The 20974-nt window shown below is 50.7% G+C and overlaps 1 protein-coding gene across 1 annotated transcript; it reads right to left on the reverse strand.

Annotated features, from left to right (window-relative positions):
- Window positions 1-1229: 1229 nt before the first annotated feature.
- LOC137149657 (zona pellucida sperm-binding protein 3-like) lies at window positions 1230-7333 on the reverse strand. Its single transcript, XM_067543197.1, has 8 exons — window positions 6884-7333; window positions 3780-3898; window positions 3586-3689; window positions 2922-3099; window positions 2700-2820; window positions 2517-2608; window positions 1854-2248; window positions 1230-1778 (listed from the first exon to the last, which is right to left on the reverse strand). The coding sequence occupies exons 1-8, from the start codon at window positions 7322-7324 to the stop codon at window positions 1660-1662; spliced, it is 1569 nt and encodes a 522-aa protein (XP_067399298.1). The 5' UTR covers window positions 7325-7333; the 3' UTR covers window positions 1230-1659.
- Between the last annotated feature and the right edge of the window lie 13641 nt (window positions 7334-20974).

Below are 20974 nucleotides of genomic sequence, written 5' to 3' on the forward strand. Positions count from 1 at the left end.
GGAAGGGTCACAGAAATGATCCAGCAGGCAACCTCTTCCAGCCCCCCAACCCCCCCATTTTCTGACTCAGGCTGGGCAGGGAGGCAGCCATGTACAGGACAGAGGTTAACACATAGGAGGCTGGAGAAGTTTTACTCCTAAAAACAGGGGCTGGGGGTGAGGTTAATCACTTACAGGCATGGTAGCAGGTTTGTTGCTGGGAGAGGCTCCCTCCCTTTGTGGATCCCAGCCTGGAAGTCTTGCGTTGCCTGCAGGAGCTGCTGGGTTGGGGGTGCGGGCGCCTGTTGCAGCTACTCTTTAACCACGCACATTATAAAGGACAGTCCTGTAGAGAGACGAGCTCTTCCAGGGCACAGCACTTGAGGATACATTGCCTCACAACAGCTGCCACCTCTGGGGTTTGGGTCCCACTGTACTGTCAGCAGCCAGACGCCAGCAAGTGCTGGTCCGCTCCCCTTGGCTGCGCTAGACAGCAAGAAACCCTGTCACACCCCTGCTTGCATCTGCCCACAGCTTGCGCACAGGGTGAGGGCTGTGCTGAGAGCACCCAGGGCAGCTCATCCCACTGTCGCTAGCTGCTGATCCACAGCCCGGGCAGGCCCCTGCGTCACTGCCCCATTGAATGAGAGCCGGGCTGTGATGCACTTTGCTGACACCAGGCAGGCAAGCAGGGGGCAGCCTGGGGCTTATAGAACCACCCCCAGCTTTACTTCTGCATCCCCTGCCTGATCCTATTACCCTCTCCCTCTGCTGCCGTGGGAGCCAGGCCCTCCCTTCTGTGCCCCATGGGCCTTTGCTTTGGTGCCAGGGTTCTTCCCCTCGCCCTGGAAGAACAGAGCAGCTCAGCATGCCAGGGGCTAGGCTGGAGGAACCACCTCTGGCCCTTTAGGCAGCAGCCACCCCCCCACTGGTGGGGTAGAGGGGCAGGCAGCAGGGAGCTCCTGGGGCAGGTTGGTTCTTCAGCAGAGGAGGCTGGCCAGGCTGGCTTCCTAGAGCCGGCCAGTGACTGAAGCCCTGCCAGCTAGAGACACTCACCCTTCCCCCATCCCACCCCAGCAAGGAGGGGGAGGTCCTGATGTGAGTCTTGCCCCTAGGCTCAGAGGCCATGAAGCTGAAGCTGCTCACCATTAGCCCCTCCTTCACCCAGACCTGCTGGAGGGGAGGCTGGAGCTGCCTTGCCTTAGCGCAGCCCCCTGGGCTCAGCCCCTGCGGGGGGAGAAGAGCAGGTGCACCCGCTGAACGCTATCTGCCCCTGCAAAGCAGAAGAAACCCCTGGTGTCCTGAGACACTGCTGCGTACAGGGCCCTGGCCAGCAAGCAGGCTGCCCATTGGGCCAGTGGGCAGCATTTCTGAGACCAGGGGCTACTGGGCCATGGGCACTTTGAAGCAGCTTCCACAGCCCCACTCAGCTGGATGGTGACAGGAGCCCTGCAGGGAGCCAGGACCCACCCCTTGGTGCCCCATCCCCAACTGGTCGGGGGGGGGGCGCGCACGGGTGGAGAAGATCTGGGGCTCGGGGTGAAGGGTCTGCTCTCACTGACTGGAAAAAAACCAGGAGGGGCTAGTGAATTGCAGAGGTATTGTCTCCTCTCAGACAAATGCAGACTGAGCAGTGGGTTGCCTTCACTCTTTATTGTGCAGGTTACACAAGCCGGTGGCTCAAGCAGGGGAGTATCTGTGCTGTCTGCAGATGGACAGAGTCCCCAGGGCAGCCAGGGACAGCACTACAGCCAGAGCCACACCAAGCAATGCCAGCAGCACCAGAGGCGTGTCAGTCCCTGGAGAGGAGGAGAAGGGACAGTTACGACTCACAGCAGCTGCTGGCGCTCATTCCCAGCCAGCCGCCTCCTTACCCTCTGGTGCCACCTCCACTGCCTCCATTTGAAGCCTTGATCCTTCCGTGGCATTCAGGATGAACAAGGGTCCAACAGCAACATCAACCTCGGCTTCCCACTCCACGTAACCTGGGGTGGAAGGGAGTGGGAGAAGTTCACCCACCAACCGTGATTGAAACTCACTAGTTCTGGACCTGGGACATGCCCCAAGAAAGAACTGAACAAGGTGTGCCCGTCCCAGGCAATGCCAGCACTGGACAGAGAACCTACCATGCCTGGGGGGCACCTCTCTCTGGAAGCGCCTTCCTGGCCATCGGTCCAGAGGACGGACTCTCCCAGACTGTCCAAGCAAGCCACAGTTGCCGGTCTCACAGCAGCTGCAGATGTTCCTGGAGCCCTCCACGGGAAGCCAGCTGGAAGGAGGGAAGTTATTACTGCAGCAAGGGCATTGTGCAGCTCTTCAGAGCTGTGTGAGCCTTGTCCTACTAGGCTCCCGCACATGAACACGTTTGAAGTTCTCTCTCAGCACTGCCCAGCCACTCGGTCAGTTCTGACCCTGCCCACACCAAGTACCTGGGCACGCTATCCGGGGACTTGGCGGACAAGAGGAGAGGTTGGATTCACAGCCTCTGGAAGGGGAACAGATTCAGACTAACCCAGGGTTTTATTCCAGCTACTCACACGTTGCCGGCTTTGTTGAAGGAACAAGCCTTGTTCAAGGGATCTGGGGCTTGCTCAGCTGCTGTGACCTTCAGATGGCAGGTGATGTAGATCTGGAGGGGAAGCAGGAATAGAGTCATCCCAGGATACAGCCTCAACAGCCCTACTAGCAGTGGGCTGAGGGAGTGGGGGAAGGCAGCTCACCAAGTTGCTGGCATCTCCCGCAAACCTGAACACGTCCACCACGAACTGCAGTGTGTCCTGCCTGGGCCTGGGGGCTACGAAGGCTGAGCTGGTGTCATCTGATCTCCCGTCCACCAGGCAGCTAGACACAGGAGTCAAGGCTCAGTAAGATGCCCTACCCAGCTGTAGCCGCCAAGGAGCTGTGTAGTAACCGTCCCCTAGAGAGGGCTCCCCAGCTCTTACCCATTGAAGTCAATAACAGCATAGCGGGGGGAGGAGTCCCTGTCTGGGGTCAGGGTGGCCACACAGCTGTCCACAAAGAGCCTCAAAGCCACGTGGTTCCCAGCACTGACATCAGCTTGGAGGTGCATGACCTGCCCCAGCTGGAATCCATGGGAGGGTCTCTCGGCGCTCCAGTCGTCTGCAAGGCAAGTTTACCATGAGCACTGCAGGTGGAGAGTCCATTGCTCCCTTGTGCTGCCATGTGCCATGCTCTGCTGTAGCAATCAGAGTTGGAAGGGAGCTCAGGAGGTATCTAGTCCGACCCGCTGCTCAGAGCAGGACTAACCTCAGCTAAATAATCAGGACTAGCTGTTTGATGTGTGGGCAGTAGCTGCTGCCAGGAGGTGGAGACAGCAGAGGTGCTGGATATGGAGAGGCCCCTGATAGACACAAGCAGGCATTACCCGACCCACCCCTGAAACACGGGGGAGAACATGCTGAGAGCCACAGCAGCTTTCAAACGGTCCCGTAGTTAATCAGGTCAATGACAGCAGGCCAGCCCAGAGGGGACGGGAGGGCAGAGAGCTGTGTTACAGCCAGACACTCCCCAGAGGTATCAGAGCCCCTTTGCAGTCAGAGGGGCATCCAAACCACTGCATAGGAGCCTCTTGGAGCCAGCACCTACCCTTCATCAGGCGCAGGGAGAAGCCCAGCCTCTCCTCCGCAGACAGGGTGGAGCTGAAGGGGACCCACGTCGGCTTGATGGCTTTGCTGCTCACGTTGTCCTTCCTGGGAGAGGAGAGAAGCTCAGATGCTGAACCTGCTCCCAGGACAGGGACTGGACGTAAGAGATGGAGACAGAGCATCTCAGTGACTCACCTGGGATAGTGACACTCGACAGGAACCACAGCCGGGCTGCTTCTCAGGATCACCGGGTTGCTGGCAGGGGTGGGGTTGTAGGACAGGCTTGTGCTGTAGACCAGGGAGTCTGGGGTCATCTGGGAAGGGGCATAAGCCACATATTATATGAATACATGATTGCCAAGGTGCTCTGGGTAAATTCAGATGCACTCGGATGTCAAAGGCTTTGATCAAGGACAAGTTTCCTGGGGTTCTCTTTAGCTAGAGCGACGGGGGATATAGGCTCCAGAGTAGCTGGCATATCAGAGTGGTGTTGGTTGCGGGCAGAAGAATGCTCTCACCACATTAGCCTGACCCTGGGGGAGAACTGCCAGCGTAAGTGCAGGCTGTGCGAGGTGGGTGGATGAAGGAGGGACTGTATCCCAGGCGCTGCCTTCGTTCATTAGACTTCATTTAGATTAGGTCTCCCGAGGCATCAGTTTTCCACGCAAGCAGTCAGTGTAGTTGCTGTGGGCTTGATGGGCAGATGTAGACAGTTCAGCCAGAATGCAAGAACTGGACATTACCCCTGGGGTGGGATGAGAACCGAGCTGGTTGGAACATGAACAAACGGTGTTTTCCTGCAAATGGGAGGTTTCAAAGCCCTGACGTGGCAGAGGAGTGACCTCAAACAAACAGCCTAACTGAGGCCTGGGGCAGAGAGAACGGATTACTTCTTCATAGACACACCCCAAATAAAAAAATTGGACCTCTTCAGTCTGAACATGGGCATTCCCATTTCACAGGAGTGTCTGTAAGGGGCTCTCATTTCAATGGGATGCAAAAAAAGTGTCGAAGCCATCCTCTGTGCAGCTTACCTTCACCACCCACATGCAGACCAGTGTGCATTCTAGCTCCCCCTTACTAAGTGTGTTATGGGGCACAGGCCAGGACATCTCCCTTCCTTCCTGTGTGGGATCTTCCCCACTACAAAACGCAGAGGCTGTAGCTAGGCCACGAGAGGGGAGATGAGAGAAGCACTCAACGCCATGCCCAAGCTGCGGGGCTGTTCTCAAGGCAGAGAACTAGGGATAAAGTTATCCCATCAAAACACGACAGCACTGGAGCCCTGGCAATCCAGAATCTACCGCCAAAAGGATGCTCTTCAGCATCCTTGCCACACATCATATCCTTACAGATCAAGGACAGCTACTGCTCTAGTTTACTGGAGGGAAGGAGCCCTATAATACTCCAAAATACGAGAGACTTAAAAAGCAAGCAGGCATGTGTTAGTGAAGAGTTCGATCAGGAACAACCCAGCAATAGCAGGGGCATGGATTAGATGACCTAAGAGAGATAGAAATGTTCTAATTTAGACACAAGACAGATTTCTGCACTTTAAATGGTTATGCTAATTATTCCCTTTAAGCTGCCACCTCTCACTAGCTATAGGGTTAATGTTTCACTTCTGACATATTTTGTGCAAACTAGGCTGATCTAGGAACAATTTTTAAGATATTTCACTACAACCCAGAGAATTACTTCTCCTGCAGTGTGACTATTGCAGTTCTTGGTATTCTTGCCAAGCTACTAAATTGCACAATACGCCATCATGAGACAGAAACATTCCTAATAGACTGAACACCTAGGCAAGTTGCCATTTATTATACTCTAAGTCTAGTTATGTCATCAGACGAGGAAAGGTTGACTACAAAGCCTTCTTACAAGGCTAAAAAAGTCAAACAAACCTTGAATCCAATACAGCTATCAATAAATTAGATTGATCATGGTATTTAACATTATAAATGGATACGGTTCTGTCTTGCTTCCGAACTTATGAGATCAAAGGGAAACTGGTAGTAGTAAGTTAAAAAGGAAATTAAAGATTATAGGTAATAATAGTATAGAAACAAATCTCATTCCCCCTCAAGAATGAATCAACATAAATAAATGTAGATGGGCTGTTTTCTTAAAGAACTGGGACATTTTATTATTGTGATAGCATTCGAGATAGGCAAGTTAAGACAACAGCATGCAAGTTGAAGCATATTTTGTTATCTGAGGGTCAGGGAAGAATATTTCCTCTGCTCCATATACAGAGTGCACTGCTGGGGAGACAGTCTGATTATTGGGGGGGGGGGGGTACAGGGTTGGCTTGCTTTGAAGACTAGAACTGGTCTAAAGAGATTGCAAAGTTTCTGACTTTTCCATGATAAATTGCTGGGTTTTGGAACAGTTTAGGGTGGCCAAAATTTCAGAAATCTGGCATTTGACAAAGTATTCTGCCATTTTAAATCAGTTATGTTGAAGAGTCAGGCGTCGGACAGTGCTGGAAGCAGAATGAGCCAACAAGACCCATGAGCCAGTATTTTGAGGTTAAAACACACATTTAAGATCAAATATTGCTTTCAGTTACAAGAGCAATACCATTTCTGCATTAGGACTCCTACCTGCAAACTCTTAGTCACACACTTTACTCTAGGACAATGAATCATTAACCTAAAAATCAAAGTAACATTAAGCATGCAAGTAAATGCTTGCAGGATCATGGCTGAGATAGCATGCATGTAAAGGACAGCAGAATGTCCCTTTGACTTCATTGTAACAAAAGGAAGAAGATTTTTACAGTGAACTGAACATCTAATTGTAGGTACATTACAACCATGAAACAAGACTTTTAAACTGCGCTGAAAGTTACTTTTTACATTCTCATTATACACTCTTAACATTTATTTCCTGATTTAGATTGACTATTTTAGCTGTTGGCTCTTATCTTTCATTGAATGATTGAAAGTGTTAAATGATACTTTACACTGGTTCTCTAAAAAGGAAGGATATTTAATACCAGATTAAAGGGCCTTTTCTTTTTCTCTCTCTAAGGTCCTCACTGACAATAATTAAAGCCACAAAGGTCCTTGGTTTAAGAAATCATCATGTGAGGAATTACACTGTTGCCCTACAATTGATGATAGTCTGGTACAATTAAAAACAGCCCTTCACCCTCCAACTCCAGCTGGTTAATGGAGATACCCCAATGTAGGATCGACACATGTTATCACCGCTATAGGGGGCAGCCAGTATTAGAGTAGACCGGATCCCTCAGCTGACCCACTGATTGCACAGCTCGCATGGCACAGCCTTACCTGCAAGGTGCTGCCACATTCATGGAGCCCGGCTGCAAAGGTCACCGTGTTCTCCGCAGCATTAAGGGACGTGTACTGGCAGGCGGCCGGGCCCAGGCTCAGGTCAGCGGCTTTGACCAGTCGCCCCGTCCCAAACAGATCCCTGTGCACAGTGATCACCAGCTGAGCCTCCTCGCACTGCACGGTGACAGGCTGCAGCGGGGACACGGCCCCGAGCTGGGAAGCATCAACCCGAGCCCAGGGGGAGGGCCGGGCGAGAGAGGGCAGGTGGGCTTGTCTCCGAGGGGGAGCAGCCCTGGGGGTGGGTCTCCAGATGGCTGAGTCACTCCTGGAGAAATCCCAGGGATTGTAACAGGCCACCCCACTGACTGCCCAGCACAGGAGAGCAAAGCCCAGGCTGCCTCCGTACCCCATCCTGCCTGCCTGCAGCAAACCCAGCATGGAGAGACACTGCTGCTCTGGGGCCCTTTATACCCTGCACCTACCCCAGCTCCCAGCTGCCCCAGGCAATTAACACCCTCCCCTGCACTGCAGGCAGCTGGGTCCATCACACCCACTGCCCAGAGCCTGGGGCAGGGAAACAGTGAATGGGAATTGACACCACCTGGCAATCAGTAGGGCCCCCCGCTCCTCAAAGGTAGTTAGGCTACTAACTTCAATGGAAGCTTAAACATCTTAGCGGGTCTGGGCCTTGTTTCTTGTTTTGGGAAAGATCTTGGAGTGTTGTAGGCAATTAAAGCTGCATCTCTCTAACGGAGGTGGCTAATATCTGCTGTGCGCTGGAGTCAGCAGTCCTAGCCACTGGTGAGGGTGTGTAAGAAGTGCCACGCTGTGCCAAGCCATGGAGAAGAGGTGCTGTTACAGCCTCAAGCTGTACAGCCGTGGTTCTTTCACTCCAGCTGGTGTCATGCCTGCTGTTAGCTCTGGAGATCCCTAGTTCAGTCCCCAGAGTATCAGCCCCCACAATACCTCTCAAGAGGTGTTAGGAAGAGCCTGTGTAATGACAGTAGGCAACACAGATTGCACAGAAGCAAAAAAGACATCAAAAGTCTCCTCTCTGCCCTCCAGGTTCCATAACAAATCCCTTGGATACATTTATTGTAGCCAGAACCCACCTCATCTCCCTCTGCGTTAGAATGCAGGGGTACCAGGTGGGGCCACAAAGTGAATACTGCATTAGAGAGTTCAGTTGGGAGGGGAACAGCAAGCCTTTCTTCTGTACAATTTTCATTTAAATGGCAAAAGCCAAAACACAGACAGCATGCTTTGGGCCGTGTTTGCATTTCTCATCGTGTTCTGATCAAAAAGGAATTGATACAGAGAGAATAATGATTGGAAAGTGTCACCTTTCGGTCATTTTCTCACTGGTTTCTCTCACTTTTCTTTGTCCCCCTTTTGCCAGAAATCTGCAGCCCTCTGGGCCCTGTCCTTTGGCCACATTGTTGCTCCTCGTGCACTGATCCTATCAGTTCTACAGCAGTAGTGTTGGCCTACTGAATGCTTCATCCACAAGGACAAATACACGCCCCAAGGTGAACCTCCCACATTATAATTTGATGACAAATCTCCTGCAGCCTGAAGTCACGCTGGGAGGAGAGTGAACAGTGGTGCCCCCGTGGGAAGGTGTAGGTCAAGTCCTCCTCTAGTGGTGCAGCTACAAAGGGGCCCATCATTGCTTCTGTAGCTCAAGCAGTAAGGCCTGAGCCCGGGGCTCTGAAGGTCCAGGAGCTCACCCCTGCTCCTGATCTAGGTGAGAGAGTGGCTGATTGCATATGAGTCACACAGTGAAAAACGGCTTTAAGAGGCTTCGTACTGAAAACCTACGCTGCCCTGTCTATGCGGGCGTGAATCACCAAAATACGTGTCACGTGTTTTGCTTGTGGAACCCACAAGACAATGTATGTTGTGTCCCCACTCAGTGCCCAATCCACAGAGGATGTGATTTCCTCACAACTCGCTGCTTGAGAGCCTGACTGCTCAGCGCAGGCTGGCCAGCTACCTGGTTTTAGCTCTGGAGGTCACAAGTTCAATCCCTGCTGTTAGCTTACCTGGCAGCCCTTGCAGGGGTCCCTCCAGGGGCATGTTTCAAGAGCGAGAGGCACGCTTCATGCGGGTAGGGAGGGGAAGCAATAGGCACCTCTCCTGTAACTCCGGCATGGCTGGATACCCTGATCCTGCCTCCATCCACTTTCCAGAAGTCTAGGTGAGGCTAGGCAGTGCTCTGGGAAGTGAGCACTGACAAAGACTCCTTCATGGAGGTTCCCTACAGCTGACAGTAGATGTCTTCACTTTAAAGTGGCGTCTAGAGACCATGTCAGTGGTTGTACTCTGCTGATCCTGCCACTCGTGCATTAAACAAGATGTCTAACATCTATCAGACGCTGTCTGTTCTCTCAGCTCTCCCTCGAGGGAGAAGCATGTGCAGCGGAGTGTCTGATTTTGGGAGGGGGTGTGTGGGGATGGCGATGTTTAAATAAATACATCTGCTGCACTGGACTTGCATGAGAAATGGCAGGCCAAGGCCAGGCACCTGGCACTGGCAGCGGGAAGCAGTCAGGTTTGTGATGGGCCTTCGTTCCTGGGGGAGTTCATGCCGCTGTCTTGAACCAGCCCCAGAGTACTCCACTGTGCCAGAGGTGCAGAGCTGTCTACCTGGAGCCTCAGATGATCTCTGAGATCCCCTGGGCTCAGGCCCTAGCGCAGTTTGAAGGTAAGGACTGAGCCCCGGCTCTTGCTGTGAGTCTCTGGGAAGCTGCATGGAGAGTGCAGTAGCGGTGTGCTAGTAGCCTGTGCTGCGAAGGACAGGCCCTGTAGAAACGTTCTGCACTAGCTGGAGTCGCTACGTACTGAAGGCTTCGTGTCCCGGCGCATCGTATTGCAATAGGCCAGCTGAGAGGTGACGAAGGTGTGAAATGCTGAGTGCGGGGTGGGATGGAGGCTGCTAGCTACCCAGAAATGATAGGCAGCGCTGCTCTCTGAGTTTAGCATCCCTGAGGAAGCCAAGAGTTTCCCTAGACTGTGACCTGAGCTGACCACCACCATCACCCCTGATTGCTCTGGTTCATCTGGCTGAAGCTGGCAGAAGCTGAATCAAAGCAAAACAGGGCTGATGGTGGTGGTCAGCTCAGGTCAGAGTCTAGGGAAACTCTTGGATTCCTCAGGGATGCTAAACTCAGAGAGCAGCGCTGCCTATCATTTCTGGGTAGCTAGCAGCCTCCATCCTGCCCTGCACTCAGCATTTCACACCTTCATCCATGAGCTAATCCCATCGAGCGTGGGCCATCATGCTGGTAGGGGGTGGTCTGCCATGAAGGCTGGTGGAGCTGTGCCAGGCTGCTCTCACTAGGCTGACTTTCAGTAACAACCGGAGATAAACCCTTACAGACAGAGCTGACTGAGGCAGAGCCACTCACGCTCTTCCCGTGGGTCAACCTAATGTCAGCAGCCCAATTTTGCCCTCTGATTCTCAGGCCAGTGCAGCTCCTCTTCTCCCTGCCTCTGGGGCCCTGCCCATTAAGGATACTTCCATTGCCAACAGAGCTTCGAAAGCAGTACGTACCCCAGCCTCATCCAGCTTGCACTCTATCATGCAGCCTTCCCCTCAGCAGCATTGAAGGCCCAATAACTGCCCGAGTGCATGGCCCGTGTGACCGCCAGCTGTGCTGATCTGTTGATCCAAGTGACACAGATGCACACGAGGGCCCTGTTAAAGTTTTGCACTGGAGGGTGGGTTGCCGAAGGTGGGGCAGGCCATGCAGTGCGTTGGGGATCTGTTAGAGGTGGATGTGACCTCTGCAGTAATGGCTGCACCAGACTATTGCAGAGGCTACTGCTGTTCAAGGGAAGCTCTTTGGATGTTTTTAAAGTGCTGCAGGGTGACAGCCTCTATCGATATAATTCTACACCAGCATGTTAGTCACTGGGAATTTCTGTATTCAAATGTAGAGTCATAGATTCCAAGGCCGGAAGACACCATAGTGAGCAGATAGCCTGACCTCATGTATAACACAGGCCAGAGAGTTTCCGTATGTGTCTATGTACACCTTATGTCCAAGAAGCTATGAAAGGGACCGATTCACCCTCACCGGGGCAGAGAGCACAATTTACATAGCCCTGTATGCCCGGCAGCCGTGTTCCTGGATGGGGCAGACACACCCCCTAGGAAGGGCAGTAGAGTGCTGTCACCAGCCTCCTTCGGAGAAGGTGCAATGGAAGCCATCTTTGAAATGCATCCAGAAGTCCATGGGAGACCCCCTGAACCTGTGCACCACTTGACGGCCGGATGCCCACTCCTTCCCAGCAGACCCAGGCCACTTGCTCACTCCAGGCCTCCTACTCCACCCTTCCCATCCCAAGCAGATTTTTTAGCTGCTGGGAGCCTGTGGTTCCTGGGATCCAGGGCTTTGCTGGTGGACACTGTTGCACGCCAGTGCGGGACTGCAGCCCCTGAGATACATTGTCAGTCTGAGCCAGACTCCGTGGGGCAGGACCAGGCCTCCCCCCATGTTCAGACAGCCCCGGAAGAAGCCGTAGCCCTGCTGTGCGGTGCTTCGCTGCTGTGGGGGTCTGGTGCAAACACCACAGGCCAGCTGTGGCAGAGCCCGAGAGGGAATTACCCTAATTAAGTGTACAGAGGCCCTGCTCCTAAACCCATTGAAACACACAAGGAGTCTTGCATTGACCTCAGTGGACTTTGGCTCATCTCCTTCTCACTCTGACAGGACAAGGAAGGGGCTAAACTCTGAATGGGGATCCCCTGGAGGGGGCTAATGGGATGTTGGAATATTGTGTCCCGTTTTGGGCCCCCCACTACAGGAAGGATATGGACAAATTGGAGAGAGTCCAGCATAGGACAACAAAAATGATTAGGGAGCTAAGCACATGATTTATGAAGAGAGGCTGAGGGAACTAGGCTTGTTTAGTCTGCAAAAGAGAAGAAAGATTTGATAGCAGCCTTTAACTACCTGAAGGGGGGTTCCAGGGAGGATCGAGCTAGGCTGTTCTCAGTGGTGGCAGGTGCCAGAACTAGGAGCAACGGTCTCAAGTTGCAGTGGGGGAGGTCTAGATTGGATGTTAGGAAAACATTTTTCCCTAGGAGGGTGGTGAAGCACTGGAACGGGTTACCTAGGGAGGTGGTGGAATCTCCTTCCTTACAGGTTTTTAAGGCCTGGTTTGACAAAGCCCTGGCTGAGATGATTTAGTTTGGGTTGGCCCTGCTTTGAGCAGGGGGTTGGACTAGATGATCTCCTGAGGTCCCTTCCAACTCTAATCTTCTATGATGGAATCCCTAGTCCTTCAGCTTGGAAACACAGCCACGGAAATAACCTTCTGTCAGCAATAGAAATAACCTTATGTTCTTTATCAAATGTAGTCAGCCACGAGAGGCCTGATTCTGCTTCCTCTGAGATGTCTGGGAAAAGAACAAACTCCCCAATGACATAACTGAGAGCAGGATTGAACTGCTAACTCCCCCTGAAATCAGGATCAGGCCCAGAAACTGTGCACAACAAAAATCATTTTGAACGTTGCTTAATAATAAGCAGTGTTTATCTTCAGCTCTAGCCAACACACGAGCCTGCAAGGAAATGTAGCTATACGTAAAGTCTGAATAACAGCTTGTTATTCTATCTGTGGTACCGAGCTGCCCTCCCATTACTGGTGTAGTCTTTGATGTCCTCAACGGGTAGGGAAGTGCTGTTACCCGCTGTAGTAGAAGGTGAGAGCCTGAGACGTAAGACATGAGCTAAAGTAACAGTCAAACCCTGCTGTTATAAAGCAAAGTTAGCAGAAGTCAGGCCATGAACCTGTGTGCAAGTCTCAGAATCTGCAAGGACAGAGCCGGTATTGCAAATACACGCATTCCTAAAGAAGCGCTAGGCACAGAACACTCACACACTCCAGAAAAGTGGTACCAGAGCACCCGGTACCAGGAATGGTACAAGCTCACTCCTCAGAGATAACAAGGACACACGGACCACGCTTTAGGTCAGAATGACAATATGATGGATAGAGCTGTTTTGATCGAACCATCCTGTACAAGGTAAAGGGTGGTCTCTTACCACGTCAGAGAGTCAACGTGCAACTTGTTTGTATCAGTGTATAAAAGAGGGTCTCAAAGGGAGCGTCTGTGTCTGGCCAAGTGCGGAATGGAAAGTCCCGCTGTTTACTGAACCGGTCCATTGTCACAGGCACACTAAGTGTATTATTTATTAATACCTTCGTGTATTAAGTGTACTTGTAGCCCATATAGTGCACTTTTTACCGTGCATCATCAGCAATAAACCTGGCCTGGTGTCTTCGTTACTGAAATGGATCTCTGTTCTTATTGGATAATCCAGTCTGGTCTGCTTAACAGCTATCTGTGCAGCGCTGGGACAGCATACACACGGGGAGAACATGCACACAGCCAGCAACTGACAACACCTTTATTTTACAGATGGGGATCCGAAGCACACAGGGATTCAGCGTCTTGTCTAAGTCAGGCTGGAAATCTGTAGTAGAGAAGGGAACTGAATGCAGCTCTCCCAAGTCCTAGGCAAGGACCTAACCACTGGCCCATCCTTCCACTCCCTGAGTTGCACAGAGACAAAGAAATATTAGACTGTAGCAACCTCCATTGACCATGGAGGGACAAGTTGCAGGAGGGAAGAGTTTGGAAGTCAGTCTGTGCACATGGCTGGAATGCTGGCTGTAAATAGTTCTCTTCATAAAGAGCCAGTTCGTCTTACAAACCCAACACCGTTACCGAGCACATGAACAGACAAAAGTCAAAATGTCGGAGCAAGGTCATTTTGAAATGACCTGTAACTCCCAAACAACGCGATGAAGCTCTGACTAATGACACACAAATATTCTCTTTAGCCATCTAAGTAAACGTGGTGGCTTTCAAACCAGATTTCTAAACCAAAATTGTAAGTGGTGAGTTCCAATAGACCTTAATAACGGACACTAGTTGCAACTGAGACTACTACTGCCCCACCATAATACTTACTGGCAGCCTCAATCCGGCTGCAGAAAGTTTCCAAGCATTCCTGGCAAATTCAGAGGATTCCTGGTTTAGTGGTGAACAGAGACAGTAGGTCACTTTTACTCCACATTTCTCACACAGGACTCAAGCCCATTTGCTGCGAAGGAAAACAGAGATTCTGTTAACTGTCTGGATGTCACCAAAGCCCGGACATCTTCTGCTCACAGGATTAAAATCCTCTGCGTGAAATTCACTGCTTTGCAGAGGGTCAGCACAACACCAGTGTGTCATCTGAATTCCAGGAACACTCTAAAATAGGCATTACAGGAGACTTAAGGAGCTCTCAGCATCTTAGTGAATTTCACCCTACGTGCAGCACTTCTAGACTCAGATTCCAAAGCCAGAAGGGACCATTGTGTTCTCCTGCTCTGACCACCTGCACAGCACAGGCCAGACAACTTTCCTACAATCATTCCTAGAGCAGATCCTGTAGAAAAACAGCCAATCTTAATTTAAAAATTGTCAGTGATGGAGACTCCACCATGACCTTTGGTAAATTGTTCCACTGATTAAGTACTCACACCGTTACAAATTGATACCTTATATCCAGTCTGAATTTGTCTAACTTCAACTTCCAGCCATTGGATTGTGTCATACCTTTCTCTGCTTCATTGAGTGTCCTTTCATCCCGAAACACATCGCATAAACTGAACTTTCTGCTGAAAATGTGGATATTACAGTTAGCTGAAAGAACTAATTTCTATCACTGGCCTTGTTCTAATCTCCTGATATATACAGACATGCTATCTCACAGCGGCATTGGCAGGAGGAGAAATAGATCACCACTGTCTCGTCAGAATTCCTTCCCTGAATATTTTAGAACCATGCTTTAATTTTAGCTCCTTTAGTGTGTCTCTCAGTATCATGTAAGTAACGTCACCTCAGAGCTGTGGCCCGTAAAGCTAAGGGGAAAACAAAGAGAAGTGTGATGCCAACCCTAGGGGGTTGGTATTTTTCTTAAAACTTTGGAGTCATATGAAGATATCAGAATTTCAGCCTTCATCTTAAAAAAAAAAAGGTAAATTTCTAGCCCTCATGGTTTTAGAGAAAAGTCTGAAAATGTAAATCCTAATTATCGAACACCACCATGCAAATAACCCACAACTTCTTATTTTCAAATCTCTTGATTTTTGTCCAGGGTAGGGCTTGCGTAGGCTGCACTGCCAGGATGTGGCCAGCCAGGTAAGTCAAGTGTCACCTGTGGGTCTGCACTTGGCAGAAGGGATGCCTGGCTTAAGGTACGCAGGTCTCAGAATCTTTCTTATGGGATGATTCATGGGACAGGTTCCTGTTTAACTACAAACGCTCAGCCTCCATATTGATTGGTTAACCTGTTTATCTAACAACAGCTCTTGATTGGTTGGTTTGTTTACCTAAAAACACCTGGTGTGGCTCTGTGTTGATTGCTCAGTCGCCAGTACGATGTTGGCAGTTGGTTGGAGCTGTCTGCTCGTCAGGTGACTACCATCCTGAGTGTGCAGCAGAGCACCGGTGGCTGTAGTCTTGCATCTTTAATAAAGAATTTGTTAAATACTTACCTGAGTTGCAAGAGTCAGTCGTCCTTGACCATGAGGCTAGCAGGTGGAACCCAGGGGCTTTACCACCCCCTAGGGAAGGACAGGGTGGTAGCCCCCACCTGCTTGAATCATAATTTTGGCATCCTTGAAGTTAGTAATACCACACCGAGTACAAATCAATCCCAGCAGCACCTTTCCCTTTGTGGAAAAGTCAGCTGCAATTAAAAGGAAAAACCTGATAAACCAGCAAATGTTTTCTCAGAAATAAAAAGCATGTCAGTGAAAGTTTCACAGAATCATAAAAATGTTGGAGTGGATCCAGAGATGTGAACTGAAGGCAACAGAGCAATGTCTGTTTGCACCAGCAGATTATCCGGCCCATAACATACCAAGCACCTGATGCAAACAAAGCTAGAAGAATTCTCCTACTTTTTGACCCAGAAATGCTCTCTTCTGTCTGGGCACTAGCAAATCTCCACATCACGGCTTGGTTCCTGTGGGCGCAAGTCACGGAAGGGGTTTGGTTCCCCCTTCCATGATGCCTTTCTGAAGGAGTAATTCAGTTCAAGCTAGATGAGTGTTAACTAGTCAAATGTGAACTTTAATGCTTCCTTTCTGGCTCAGACATTCCATTCTGGTTTTAATCTTGTCATAAACAGTGGCCCAAATTCTGATCATTGCTGCCAACTCTTTTCAAAAGAAAAGCCAAAAACTGCAACCATTCGCCACGAGGGACTTTGCTTTGTCAGACAAAACAAGAGCGATTCACGAGCTAGCCTACTTTGAATCCAGCTAGCCCAGGTAACAACAGCAGTGCAGCATGTTCTGTGCTGGACTTCTCCTACCTGTGCTGAGCCCTATGCTTTGAGTAATTTTACATGCCTGAGCAAAGCCACTGATGTCAGGGGGGCTGTTCATGGGAGCACAAGGATGGGACATTAAGTGTTTCAGGAACAGGCCAAAAATGTCGTTTTAACAGTTAAAAATCTCAGAAAAAAGACATAAAATTCTTAACAGGTATAAAATAGACAGGGGTAAATGACCAATCTGATTGGCTAATGAATACTACCAGCACGGGTGTTGGCACCAGGTGTGCTGGCCACATGACCCTTGTTCGACCAGGGAAAGGAACAATCGGGAAAGCAAGCCTGGGAAAGGAAATCTCAGCTCTAATAACACAGATTGACTCAAACCATTTGGAAAACCCTCCCTGGCTGACTTATTTGAAACAGTCCCAAATCCATGCTGATTAGGCCTCAAACTGGAGTATTGTGTCCAGTTCTGGGTGCCACATTTCAGGAAAGATGGGGACAAATTGGAGAAAGTTCAGAGAAGAGCAACAAAAATGATGAAAGGTCTAGAAAACATGACCTAGGAGGGAAGATTGAAAACATTGGGTTTGTTTAGTCTGGAGAGCAGGTTAGACAAACACCTGTAGTAGGGATGGTCTAGATAATACTTAGTCCTGCCTGGAATGCAAAGGACTGGACTAGGAGACCTCTTGGGGTCCCTTCCAGTCCTACATGTCTATGACTGTGATTCTATGATGCTGCACACAGGGAAAGAAACCAGTCATTTCAGTGTGAGCTTTGCACACGCTCACTAGCAGTAAAATAGAGCCTGGACCGTCTGCTCAGACATTTGTTAGCGGGAAAGCTGGGCCAGCGATACAATGAAAAGAAATGTCAGCAGCTCCTCTTTAGGGCTAGAAGTTAGAGTGCAGCAAATGAAAGGGGAATAAAACCAATCTTAACACAAGCCATCACAGTGACGCCGTGCATTTCCCCAGTCTCTGTGTCCCAGAGAAGGGCTGGGAACAGGGAGATTTTCACGCTTCTTTCCTATGCTGCTGAGTCACTGTCCCCAAACCATAATGCAGGTGAGTTCGCAGTGGTCTCATGATCAATGGGCACAAGTTGCCCCGTGGGCAGAGCTCACAGGAGACGCTGCGCTCAGGTGCCCTGTGTTCTGGGGCTGCCAGTTGCTTCTGGAAGTTCTGCAGCCCAGGCACCATTGTGGGGGCGCTGATTCACAAGTGGTACCTTGGTAGCATCGGTCAATGGTCAGGGTGACAGGAACCGGTCCTGCAGGAGCAGGGGCCAGGCCGAGATTCTCTCTGGTTCCCCTGAACATACTCCCATCTCCCAGTCTGAAAGCTTCTCCTCAAGAAGAATGCCAGCTAGGGTGACCAGAGAGCTAGTGTGAAAAATCAGGAGGGGGGGGATAGGCGCCTATATAAGAAAAATCCCCGAATATCAGGACTGTCCCTATAAAATCAGGACACGTAGGTAAATTAAACGCACTAACTAACACAATGAGCCTTAGCCCTCACGCCACCCCCTCGGGTGAAATCATGGCCCCACCAAAGTCAACGAGAATTGTGCCATCAGAGCGGGTAGGATTTCCTCCACCGTCACAGCTGCTGTGGGAGACGCAGATTTAAACAGATATTTCTAACCAGTCTAAGGAGTCTCCATGGGACGTCACAGGTATTAAAGCATCCCACGATGGAATCCCAACCTCTTCCAAAAAGGAAGCAGAACCCTACCATGAATTAATAACAGGTCACTTCATATTCCATTGACACATGATCGTTTGGCTTTTTCTACAGACCGACTTACGCGACTTTCCCAGCCATTTGAACAGGGATGTTAGATATGGAGACCATTGGCCGTCATGGCAAAGAACAAAGCCCAGGAAATCATATCGGAGTCTCAGCATATTCTGCAAGCTTGGGGATCTTGGTATGAACGAGTGAAGAGGCTTTGTTTGACATTTATAGTCCTAGGGACACGGCAATTGCCAGCCCAGATCAGATCACTGGTCCACCCACACCAGTAGCCCGTCACCAGCAGTCTCTTATGGAATAACACGCCCCACAGAGAAAGTTTCCTCCTAGCTCCCAATAGCTGGAGGCTGACATAGAAGCACAGAGAGGGGAAGTGACTTGGCTTCATTTGATCTCAGGTGGCGCTTCAAGGTGCTGCTGTAATACAAAGAACAATAATCGCACATGCAGAGTTATCTCTGGCCAGGCTGCTCCTTGAGCTTTGCCGTGCCGTGGTACGTCAGCCAGTCTGCAGCTGGCACTGTCCAGAGATGATCACGCATGTAGATTGGGCACAGCAGGGCCTGACACCCATTCACTAGTGGGTTACATAGTCACAGACGCTTCTCACTGCATGTACAGCAGGAGAGATTAGTCAAAAACAAAAACAAACGGCAAAGCCGAGATAAATTGAGCTGACATCCACAGGGCAAAAACCACAGGGTGGGGCCCAAATGAGCTGATGAAATTCAATAGCATGTTTTCAGAGAGAGAGTCCCTAGCACTGTCTACATCGGTCTGTCTGCAGAGTAACCTGGACAGAGTTCTACAGCCCAAAGGTTCATTTCGTTTGTGACCTAGACCCCTAGCTGGACACTTATGGGATCACCCTGCCATCCTCTGGCCACAGCTAGTGAGAAGGAACTAGGGATAGAGATGTAGGTGTTTTTAGGAGAGGTCACCGGACCTGGACTTGGTTTTGTGTGGATTTCTCGCCTCGGAAAGCACCAGGGGTCTAAGCTAAAGAGGCAGCCCCTCCTCATCGGAGGAAGTGTGTGTCCGAATGCTGGGCTCTGACTGGCTGAGGGGCCAAGCATAACCCTTGCCACCAGGGGACTGTGATTCCATGGCTCGCTCTGTAGATATAGATTGCCAGGGGTTCTCTCGGTGTGCACTGGCAGTCCATGGCCATCTACACTGAGCCCAGCTCAACTGCACACAGCCAACAAGCGTTCCCCACACCTGGATGCCTATGGTATTACACTGCATGCATGCTGGATTTCAGAGGCATTGCACAGAAGCGCCTTCTTCCCCCCTCCCCCATCTCTGCAAACACTTGTGCACATGCTTATCTTTATTCCCATGCACAGTTCTTCCGATCTCAGGAGTTTGCAGGGTCATGGCCTAAGTCACAGCTCTATTGTATTTTCCTGCCCACCCACTCCTCTGTTTGGACAGCAGTAGTAGACAGAGATGATGACAGGGGGGTTGTATTAGAAGTAATTGGTTTAATCAAGAAGTCGTGGGCTTAATCTGCAGCAAGGGAGATTTAGGTTAGATATTAGGAAAAACGTTCTGGCTGGAAGGGGAGCAAAGTGTCCAAGGGAGGCTGTGGAATCCCCATCGCTGGAGATTTAAGAAGGGGTCGGACAAACACCTGCCAGGGATGATCTAGGTTTACTTGGTCCTGCCTCCGTTGCGAGGGGCTGGACTAGATGACCTCTCCAGGACCCTTCGAGCCTCACATTTCTATGATTATCAGAGCCACTAAAACAAAGCTGCCTTTACCTGCCTGCTGGTCCCACGACTGCATTTATGCACTGACTTTCCCCGGCCCTGCAGCCCCTGCAGGTACTTTCACTTCTCTGAGGATTCCCCTATTTTCCTCCATTTTAAGCCCCACCTGCTTCCTGCCCATCCCCCAACCACACCAGGGCCTGCTCTACCGCCAGTGTATAGCAGCGTGGCCGGGGCTCAGGTTCGATGTCTGACTATGGCCCCAGGGCTCGGGCGAGGTTTCCTGGGTGGCCAGCTGCTATTTTTAGCGTGCTAACTCAAACATCAGCCTGTCTCTCTCTACCCATACTGGGACGCGCCTGCCCAGCTGCTGTGCAGACACAGCCACTAGCCTTGCCAGTGAGTGAGACTCCATTTGAGGAACCCACCGCAGCTGTTTTGCATTCGGTTTCCACCTCCGCCGGGACACTACTTATCGTGACAGCCCAGGGCATTCCCTGCGAGGCTGGTTTGAAGCAGCTTGGCTGGCTGATACTGAGACACGGGGCGCTGTGTGGAGGAGGGTAAGCGTAGCTGTCAGGGGGATGATAATCAGGGTGTAATGTTACTGTGTGAAGCTGAGAGTTCCCCTCCCCTTCGTGAGCAAATAGAAGGTACTGTTGCTTCTGGGCCAGTCTGTCCCACCGGTGTGCAAGACTCACTGCACATTTTGCAAACAAGCTCAGGCTGTTGCGGATTCAAAACATCAGGAGCAGGAGTTGCCATGGTGCTGTTGCCAAGTAACTCCTGGTGTCTCAGAGTGGGCCCCAACGCTGCATTTACCTCTGCATCTGGAGCCAGCTTTTTCCTACAGCCACATCTGGGGCTTGGCTCGGCCCCTTTGAAGCCATTTCCAGGGGTACGTGGGACAGTCTCTGCTCACTGTATTCATTCGTTGAGGGCAAGGTGTAGACACCAAACTGAGATCAGCTTTCAAATGAGCTTGGTTTGCCTCCACTTTTAGGAGCTAACGTGATATGCCATGAGCGTTTGACTATCTGGCCTGCTCTCCGAGCAGCTGCCCATGGGCCCAGTGCCCTGATGGCTTTGTGTGTATGTGGCAAGCAGGGGGTAGGTGCGTGAGATCTCCCCCAATACCCACGGTTGGGTCCTTCCCAAGAGGGTGTTAAGGAAGTGTGGTCAGCGTGGGGCGAGAGAGAACGACTTTGGATTCCTATCAAATTATGAATTTTATTTCTTACTTACATGATTGTGTGCAGGTG

Source organism: Emydura macquarii, unplaced genomic scaffold (assembly GCF_026122565.2).
Source record: "Emydura macquarii macquarii isolate MOO-44397 ecotype Brisbane River unplaced genomic scaffold, CSIRO-AGI_Emac_v2 contig_799, whole genome shotgun sequence".
Lineage (NCBI taxonomy): Eukaryota > Metazoa > Chordata > Testudines > Chelidae > Emydura > Emydura macquarii.

What these genes read in the sequence shown, in the direction of transcription:
- LOC137149657 (XM_067543197.1), bottom strand. Translation starts at nt 7,324, where the DNA reads ATGCTGGGTTTGCTGCAGGCAGGCAGGATGGGGTACGGAGGCAGCCTG. An exon ending in TTCAACAAAGCCGGCAACGT is followed by an intron (nt 2,249 to 2,516) that starts GTGAGTAGCTGG and finishes CCCTCCTTCCAG; the next exon opens with CTGGCTTCCCGTGGAGGGCT. An exon ending in AGTGGAGGTGGCACCAGAGG is followed by an intron (nt 1,779 to 1,853) that starts GTAAGGAGGCGG and finishes CCTCCTCTCCAG; the next exon opens with GGACTGACACGCCTCTGGTG.